Source organism: Heteronotia binoei, chromosome 13 (genome assembly GCF_032191835.1).
Source record: "Heteronotia binoei isolate CCM8104 ecotype False Entrance Well chromosome 13, APGP_CSIRO_Hbin_v1, whole genome shotgun sequence".
NCBI classification, from domain to species: domain Eukaryota; kingdom Metazoa; phylum Chordata; class Lepidosauria; order Squamata; family Gekkonidae; genus Heteronotia; species Heteronotia binoei.
The window spans coordinates 60,871,332-60,880,899 of record NC_083235.1 but is presented as its reverse complement, the minus strand read 5'-3'; the positions used below and the strand labels follow the sequence as shown (position 1 = coordinate 60,880,899).

Here is a 9,568-nt window from a genome sequence, read left to right as displayed (position 1 = left end):
ACCTCACAGGGTGTCTGTTGTGGGGGTGGAAGGTAAAGGAGATTGTGAGCCGCTCTGAGACCCTGTCCTTGAAAGGGCAGCTGCTGTGAGAGCCCTCTCAGCTCCACCCACCTCACAGGGTGTCTGTTGTGGGGGAGGACGGTAAAGGAGATTGTGAGCCACTCTGAGACCCTGTCCTTGAAAGGGCAGCTGCTGTGAGAGCCCTCTCAGCCCCACCCACCTCACAGGGTGTCTGTTGTGGGGGTGGAAGGTAAAGGAGATTGTGAGCCGCTCTGAGACCCTGTCCTTGAAAGGGCAGCTGCTGTGAGAGCCCTCTCAGCCCCACCCACCTCACAGGGTGTCTGTTGTGGGGGAGGAAGGTAAAGGAGATTGTGAGCCGCTCTGAGACTCTGTCCTTGAAAGGGCAGCTGCTGTGAGAGCCCTCTCAGCCCCACCCACCTCACAGGGTGTCTGTTGTGGGGGAGGAAGGGAAAGGAGATTGTGAGCCGCTCTGAGACTCTGTCCTTGAAAGGGCAGCTGCTGTGAGAGCCCTCTCAGCCCCACCCACCTCACAGGGTGTCTGTTGTGGGGGAGGAAGGTAAAGGAGATTGTGAGCCGCTCTGAGACGCTGAGATTCAGAGTGTTGGGCGGGATATAAATCCAATATCTTCTTCTTCTTCTCTCTTCCCCTGCGTGCAGGACTTGCTTCCTAAAAGAGCCTTATGCAATTATAAGGCTGCTTGTGAGAACATCCGCTCCTCCTCACTAACCACCAACAGTCCTTGAGGCTTTGCACACAAGATATGGGGCCGAAGAGAGGCCGCGCTTTTCTCAGGCCGGAGAGAGCGCGGGAGGGGAGGGCTTGGCAACAGCAGCCGGGACCAGCGTCCCTCCCTGCGACGCCCGGGCTGCCCGGGGCTCTCTCCAGCTCTCCTGGCGGAACCGAGTCGCTGCCGCTGCCCGGATTGGCTGCAGTTCAGCCCTCCTCTGCCTCCACGTGACCGGGCGGGGAAGGAAGGCGCGAGAGATGGAGGGGAGCGAGCAGGACGGAGCGAGGCGAGGGGCCAAGCAAGCCCAGGCGGAGGGAGAGGAAGGGGAAGGGGGAGCCTGGCGCGATGACGGAAGTGAAGAGCGGCGCCCAGCGAAGGGCCGTTTCAGGCCCGGCCTGGGGTAAGGGATTCCCGGGATTGTAGAACGGCGGTGAGATTGAATAAACCCGGGGGGGGGGGGGGAGAGAAATGTCACGAAGGTGTCACAGGTTGGGCGATCCGGGGAGGAAACGGAAGGCCGGCATAAGCCAGAAGACATTTCACGGGATTGACCTTTGAACAGATGAAGCTGCCTTCTACTGAATCAGACCTTTGGTCCATCAAAGTCAGTATTGTCTTCTCAGACTGGCAGCGGCTCTCCAGGGTCTCAAGCTGAGGTTTTTTCACACCTATTTGCCTGGAGCCTTTTTTGGAGATGTCAGGGATTGAACCTGGGACCTTCTGCTTCCCAAGCAGATGCTCTACCACTGAGCCACTGTCCCTCCCCTAAAACATATGAACATATGAAGCTGCCTTCTACTGAATCAGACCCTTGGTCCATCAAAGTCAGTATTGTCTTCTCAGACTGGCAGCGGCTCTCCAGGGTCTCAAGTTGAGGTTTTTTCACACCTATTTGCCTGGAGCCTTTTTTGGAGATGTCAGGGATTGAACCTGGGACCTCCTGCTTCCCAAGCAGATGCTCTACCACTGAGCCACTGTCCCTCCCCTAAAACATATGAACATATGAAGCTGCCTTCTACTGAATCAGACCCTTGGTCCAGCAAAGTCAGTATTGTCTTCTCAGACTGGCAGCTGCTCTCCAGGGTCTCAAGCTGAGGTTTTTCACACCTATTTGCCTGGACCCTTTTTTTGGAGATGTCAGGGATTGAACCTGGGACCTTCTGCTTCCCAAGCAGATGCTCTACCACTGAGCCACTGTCCCTCCCCTCATCATCTGCTCCTGTGAAGATTGGCTGTGGTAACTCAGTAGTGATGCGAAGGCACTCTGCACATGCTCTGAATTCTCTATTCCTAGGGGCCATTGCTGCGTTAGGAGTGGATAGGTCCTTTGAAAGGGGTCTGGCAACGGGAAAGAACTCGATGCTGCCTTCAGTCCCTGATGTCCTGTGGACCATTGCTGGTGCAATACTGGGCTGGGCTTCAGTCTGCCCTGGAAAACTTTGTTTCAGGGATGAACTCCCTGTCTGAACGTTAGTCTTGGGGCTGAGGACGGGATTGTGTTATTCGGAGATGAGCATAAAACGTTCTGTTAACATCCAAAGCCATTCTCTGTAGATTTCATAATTGCTCCCTAGCACTGGGGCTGAGCAGGGCTTTTTTTTTGGGGGGGGGGGAGAGGTGCCGGAGCTCTCAAGAGAAACACACATGTGCCCCTCATGAACTTTTAAAGGGTTCGTGAGGGTTTAGACTTGTGAACTGCAGATTGAATTAAGCATATGAATAAGAGGGCTCAGTGGAGGAGTGGGGCTGCTGGACAGCCTGTGTGTGCGTGTGGTGGGGGAAATGACAAAGAGCACTTCTGAGAAATAACATGGGTTCAGCTGTAGCTGTACAGTCTGGGCTGAATGGAGGTGAACATAGCTTGGTCTCCATCTTCTTTGTACAGCACCTCTCTTCCCCTCTATGGCCTAGCTGTAGCCTAGATCAGTAGGCTGGACAGTGCCACCCGACGTTGTTTCCAGTGAGATATGGAGATGTCATGCAGGGAAAGGACACTTGTTGAACAAGATGTTGTGTTGATTCCAGCACTTTATCTGTTACTCCCTACAGAGTAAAAGAGTAGGGAGTAACAGATAAAGCTTTCTCCTTTAAACTGACCCAGTTAGCAAAAGTCTAGCCTCTGCCTGGAGGTTTGCAGCGCAATCATGTGCACAGTTCCTCTAGCCAAAGCCTATGGTTTCAAGCTGGAATAGCTTGGTGAATCATTGCCCCTATCATTACCCCCGTCTCAGCTGTCTTTCAGATGCCACACTCCCTTAAGCAGCATGGAGGATTACTGCTCCTTTACTTCTTGCTAGACATGCATATTGTCCAAGGGAGCTTTCACACAGGCAAAGAGTCAATTACGGATGTTTTACTTTGCCTTGGCTTCTTTACAGCACTGCTGTTTCCAGGAACAAACCCAGGATATTGTCCTGTGTTTTTGCTTGCTGTGCTGTTTCTCAAACATGGTGTTGTTATTTTTAAAGAAAAGATCAGTACAAGTGCCTTTAGATGCTGTGTGAAATGGGAAGATTTTTCTTATTTAAGTCCCCACTATTTCCCCCTCCTTCCACTGAAGCACTTTAAAAAAAAAATCAAGAAATGACAGATTGCTATTATGTAGTGACATTATAAGGATCTACTGCAACAATATACCAGATCTTTTGAGTCTCTACGTGGGACTATGTGGGAAAGGTACCTACTGCACATTTCCCCTTATAGCTCTGCAACAAAAATGGCTAGAGGCTTATTGTTTTAAAAAAGAGAGCTGAGAAACGGTACATTGTTGAAGAAGTTTATGACATCACATTAATGCTGTAGTGACATGTTACTTACCCATTGTTTTAAAAGTCCCCACAGTAGAGGGAGGGGAAACATGGGGGCTGAGGCAAGAAAAGTGTGAGGAAAACTGGGGATGCTGCATTGCTACTGCAGCATTTGCAGTGGCAATAAGAGCTGTGATTAGCTAAATCAGCTTCATGTGGAAGCAGTCTTGGTGAATGCTGAGAGTGATTACTGGAAATTGATTTGTAATGAACCACCATAGCAGATGTTTTGTTCAACTCATGGAAGCTGGTAGGGTAAATTAATGGCAGAGGGAGATTTAGCAGTCGTTAAACTAAGTTCCTTGAACTTAGGGGTTCAGAGAAAAAGGCAGAGAATGGAGTGTGAGCTCAGCAGGACCATTCTGGAGCAACTGCCGTTCTGGTGCACCCAAATAGGGTCCTTTTTTCTGAACCATTCTCTTGTTTTCAGTTTGCAGCTTGGTACGGAGAGCCAAAGAACTTCCGTCCTCCATAAGGTGGTCAGTTTTGCCCCTGATCCTCTCCCTGGTAAGGATTACTTTGGGAGAGTGCATCTCCATCTTTGTGGGAGCTACTATTATCATCAGCTTACAATATTAACCACTTGTTTCCATCTTCCCAGCCAGGCAGTATGACAGACACACCACTGAGCCCATCAGCTTCTACCTCTCAGGCTTGGAGGAGCTGCTGTCTTGGAAATCCACCACTGATGATGCTTTCAACGTATCTATTGAGCCATTAGCTAAACGGCAGCCTCTGCTTGACAGCAACAGGCCCCGCACTCTGGTGTGCCATGATATGAAGGGTGGCTACCTTGAAGACAGGTTGGGACTTGTTGGGATCTGGAATAGAGGCTGAAAAGGGGAAGCTTCCAAATTTGGAAACCATCGCCAAAAGTAGCCAGATCTGCCACAAGCTAGTCTTGGTGGGACATTTGAGGGAGCCTTGGGTCATTTCATATAGTTGTGAAAAGAGTCTTAAGTGTTTTATATAAATGAACTCCCGGTCCCATGCACTGGCCCTGTTATTGTCATCATATTGAGGCTGATGCAGAGAGAGGGGGCAGGGAACTGAGCAAATAGCTGCTTGCATGATTTAAGTGAATTAGGAACTGGGAATTTCCTGGTTCACACTTCCTGCAGAACCAGCGTAGCCTGTGGAGGTTGTAATTTAGCAGCTGGCTTGGTGTGAGTCCATGGTAGAAGGAGCCTGCTTTTGCAAATCCTTGCTTCATTTGGATCCTGCAGTCCCAGTTTAGCTTAGAAGCAAGGAACTAAAAGCCTGAAAAACTGGCTTATGGACGCTCTCTTTACAGGGAAAATGGAGGGGTACATTTAATTTCTGTAAGTGTCCGGGAAACTCCAGTTTTTATTATAGAGTCTCTTGAGAAAGACTGGCTCTGTGCCACTCTAGCTTCAGGGGTTGTTAACATCAGCTGTGTTGAACACTGGGATAACATGTCCTTGCTTCATACTTTGTACTTTGAAGCTGTACTTGGCTGTATATGATACCAGTCCTTACTAATTACTTATTCCTGACAAAGTCTCTCTTTTTACTGTGGACAGGTTCATCCAGGGGTCAGAGATCCATGACCCTTTTGTGTTCTACCACTGGTGCTACATCGACATCTTTGTATACTTCAGCCATCACACAGTTACCATTCCACCAGTGGTCTGGACCAATGCAGCTCATCGTAATGGTGTCCTTATGCTGGGTGAGTTTTGGGAGGAGTGGAGCATTCCGGAGCATGTGATGCCAACACTGTGTGGGGCCTGCTTTAAAGGACTACTCAGAGTGGTTGTTCTTAGCATTTAGTCTGTAATGAACATCATTCATTACATTTTGATGACACGGTTGTCACCATTCTCTGTTGTCCTCCCATATTTGTTCAGATCTGATGTGTGGCAATTTAAACAAAACTTAAAATGCAATTGCAGTATTAACGTGGACAGCAAAGTGCTGTCGAGGTTTCTTTAGAATACTGTCCCTTTAAATTTTGCTGCTTTGTTTTACAGCCACTTATTCTCTGCTCAATTAGTTACTTTTCCCACAGTGGATGCAGCATTCCTGAATTGGTCCTTAGTTATATCTTATTCCTGGTAGCGGTGGGGCATTATTTCTTGTCTCTGTTCAGCAGTGGCACATGGTTATTAATTTATACCCTTTATTTTGTAATAATTATTGCGCTGTTATAAAACTACCATAATTAAAAAAAACCCTGTTCCTCTGGCTGCGAAAAGTAAATAAGTAATTAAAGCTCACTCCTGCCTTCCTTGAACCAAATACTGATAATTACAGATCTGTTGAGGAATACCACTGCTACTGTGGTTAAGCAGAAATTAAGCAGAATTACCTGAAAACAAAGAAGCGATATTGAAAGTGGCAGTCACAAGGAGAGGTCACTTTTGCTGAATAGAATTCACTTCCAGGTAAATATTCCCTTAGGGAAGAATATTGCAGGATTGGGAAGGAGTGCCAGATAAAGTGCCATAGTGAACCACATTTTAATTCTGTTTTCAGTAGATGTGGAAGAGGAATGAGTAAATAGGACAAAGTCATTCTTTCTGCATTTCTCCAAGCTGATCTAAGTTTGATACACTGCGACAGAATGGGTCTTCCTTTTAGGGTTGCCAGACTTCATGTGGGGCCTGGAGATCTCCTGCTTTTACAGCTGATCTCCAGCTGGCAGAGATCAGCTCCCCTGGAGAAAATGGCTGCTTTGAAGGGTGGACTCTAGGGCACTGTACCATGCTGAGGCCCCACCCCTCCCCAAACCCCGCCCTCTCCTGGCTCCACCCCCAAAGTCTCCAGGTATTTTCCAACACAGGCCCGGCAACCCTAATAAGGATGCATTTTCATCCTAATACTTGCATCATTCCAAAACATTCTGAAATGGCTCATGTTGATGTGAGCTCTTGCTCATTAGGTATCACATTCTTGTTCTGAAATACGCTGCGAGTTCCTGCAAACAGCTCTTGCAGCAGTTCGTCACTTTACAGCATTCCTTAGTGGGAGAGGAATCAGAAATTACTCCGGCATTTCATGTGTTTGACGACTCCTCGTTTTCTCCTGCGGGTCCTTCAGAACCAGCACTTCCCTGTCTGCTTTTCTTCTGCTGCAAAGAGGTTCTGGATAAGGCAGGAGGCAAGAGATTGATGTTCTCTCTGCATCTCTCTCTCCCCCTGCTCTCAGGAACATTCATCACAGAGTGGACGGATGGTGCAAAGATCTGTGAGTCATTTCTGGCATGCGAGGAAGCATACCGTTCTGTGGCTGAGCAGCTAGCTGCAATTACGCAGTTCTATCGTTTCGATGGCTGGCTGGTCAACATTGAGAATTCTTTGAGTGTGAGCAATACCCCCCCCCCCCCCTTTGAAACCCTTCCCAACTCTCTTACTGCTCCCTCCATGCACAGACACATGGCCCCTTGGCTGAAGTTCAAGATCATCTTCCCTTGCTGTACGTGTGTATATGCGTGAGCCTACTCATCTGTTCCTTCTGCTGTTCCTTAAAGTCCCTGGTTGTGCTTGAGAAATCTTCTGGGGCTCAAGGGAAGCCGAAACTGTGTCTGTGGGCACACTCAGTTTCATGATGCAGCTTCATTACCTCTTATTAGGGTGATTAACAGGCAGGAGAAGGCTGGTTTTGTCTGTTCTCTTCTTTGTGGATTGATGATACTAATCTGCATGATGACTTCTAATACACATTAAGGAGTATTAGATTTTCCAGATTAATTTGAAATAAAAAGGTGTGATGTTGTGTAGGCATCCTAGAGGTGCACTGCTTATCATGGCAAATAAAGTCCCTTAAGTACAGGAAATGTAATTGGACAGTATTTCTGTGGAAAATTCCTGTTGCTGCAGAATATCATAAAAGAAAGCTTCAGCATACTGGATAATTAGGAAAGGAGGCTGGAAGTAACAGCGGTTTAGAAATCCTGTCCACCTACTTTCTCTTCCTGCCGTAGGTGACAATCTTCCTGACGACAGCACTTCCTCTGTTTCACAACAACCAACCTGCCTTTCCTCCAGCTTCTACAAAAATATAATACGATTACTATCTTCTGAACTATAGCACTGGAACTTTTTCGTCTAATGTTGTCTGGCTGAAGTATTTGGAATATAACACTTATGGTGATCTCCATACCTCCTTATTCAGAACTCTACCGAAGTGGTGGGATTTTGAGGTTCCACCTACTGTGGGGCATATATCAGTAGGGAAGAATTTTAAGAAATGGGAAGGGGTGGGAAAGACTAATCCAAAGGAAAAGACTGAAAGGAAGGAGCATGCTGAGGTGGAGGCATACCAGCTTCCTGATGTGTAAAAATAGTCTGCATTTTGCTTGTCATACTAACTTGCTAGTATATTAGTGATTTTGTTACTGCTTATGCTGAGCCATGTGGGGCATCTTGGTAAAATTAATAGGGGTGCGTCCAGGCTTCCTTAAAATCCTCTGGCAGAATTAGCTGTTACTCTCTCCCCCCTCCATTTTATAAATTACTTTGCAGCTAATTGAATCCTGCTTCAGAGATCTATCTGTCACCCCCCCCCCCCTTGCCTGTGCTTCAGGTGTGCTGTTTGTCGTCTTTAGTTTTTCAAGCTCTCCATCTAGATTCAATTGAAGTAACTCATTCATCACCTTCCCCACCTCCAGGAAAATTCAAAACCAGTTAGCAAAAAAACTGCATGGGAAAGTAAGTTTGCACATGGATGTGCAGCATTTCCATTATTGTTGAGTGAACTCTTGGTAGAACTTCAAGGACATGAACAAGACAATAACATTGTGCCTGGGGAGGGGAGGGTGAGCAACAGGATGACTGGATCTTCGAAAGGACCCTTTCCACAGGGTGATTATGCAGTTCTTTCATGTCAGGTGACAGCTGCACGGAATATGCCCCACTTCTTGCAATACCTGACAGACCGGGTGCATCAAGCTGTGCCAGGAGGAAAGGTGCTGTGGTATGACAGCGTCCTGAAGAGTGGAGAGCTCAGGTGGCAGAATGAACTCAACGATAACAATCAGTGAGTGACACGCGCCCTCCTACTTCCCCCTGCCAAAGAAATCCAGAGGTAGAGGGTCTTGCTCAGAAGGGCAGAGTAAGAAAAGCAACTCTCCCAAATGAAAGGTTATTTTTACTGTCCCATGGAGGCCGCGTCCTTATCCTATTGTATCTTCTTGTTACATTTTGGGATTGAGCCCTATGTTGATGAGGGTGTGCCAGTGTGAAAACTAGAGCAGATTTGGACTAGAGGTGCTATCTGTTTGCATGAGCACATGTTTTCAGTTTGAAAATCGCAGTTTGTGACATGGTTTTTTTCCAGCTGAGGATGCAATTGTGGGTGTCTTCGCATTCCCTGACCATACTCATGAAGTCTGGTGAATGATTACTGTTATAATGATGCTTATTTTTGGTGTTAATGGCATATAAATGCCAATAAACAACTGAACTGGGATGCCCTGCAACAAAGGTGGACAAAACAAAAGGGTTCTTGATGCCGGCATACAAAACCAGAAGGGCATACCTCAGTTTGACAGGGCAGTCTTGGATTCAGATCTGTGCCCAGTTTTGAGCATGTTCGCAGGATTGCTGTGAGGACAACATGGGACAAGCCATGTATTCTGCCCCAAGCTCCTTCGCGGGGAGCCAATATGGTGTAAAGGTTAGGATTCGAGACACCCGGTTTCTAAGCCCCATTGTGTCATCAAGCTCTCTGGCTACCTTGGGCAGGTCATTCCTCACAGCTTGTTGTGAAGATAAAACAGAGGCAGGGAGAATGCCGTTATGAGCTGCTTTAGGTCCCCATCAGAGAGAAAAGTGGAGTATATGTATCTAAATAAATTAAGGCAATATAGAAATATGATTGAAATGTAAATAGGCCTTCTTTAGCAAAGGATCAACAAGCAGTCAAAAATTAGCAGCTGTTGACCCAGCTGTACTGTCGCCATGTTGGACACCATATTAGGTTGTTAACAGCAACACAAAATCCCACCCAGACACCAGTTTAATTTTTTTTTTTGCAGTATTGATGCAT

At 47.1% G+C, this 9,568-nt stretch overlaps 1 protein-coding gene across 1 annotated transcript in view; it reads left to right on the top strand.

Annotated features, from left to right (window-relative positions):
- The first annotated feature begins 995 nt into the window (after nucleotides 1-995).
- Nucleotides 996-9,568, top strand: part of ENGASE (endo-beta-N-acetylglucosaminidase) — a 34,255-nt gene continuing 25,682 nt past the window's right edge. Inside the window, exons 1-6 of the mRNA XM_060252440.1 lie at nucleotides 996-1,149; nucleotides 3,987-4,063; nucleotides 4,158-4,359; nucleotides 5,101-5,249; nucleotides 6,728-6,882; nucleotides 8,409-8,557. Coding sequence (XP_060108423.1) covers nucleotides 1,007-1,149; nucleotides 3,987-4,063; nucleotides 4,158-4,359; nucleotides 5,101-5,249; nucleotides 6,728-6,882; nucleotides 8,409-8,557 — 875 coding nt within the window. The 5' untranslated portion in view covers nucleotides 996-1,006. The remainder of the gene's footprint in view (nucleotides 1,150-3,986; nucleotides 4,064-4,157; nucleotides 4,360-5,100; nucleotides 5,250-6,727; nucleotides 6,883-8,408; nucleotides 8,558-9,568) is intronic.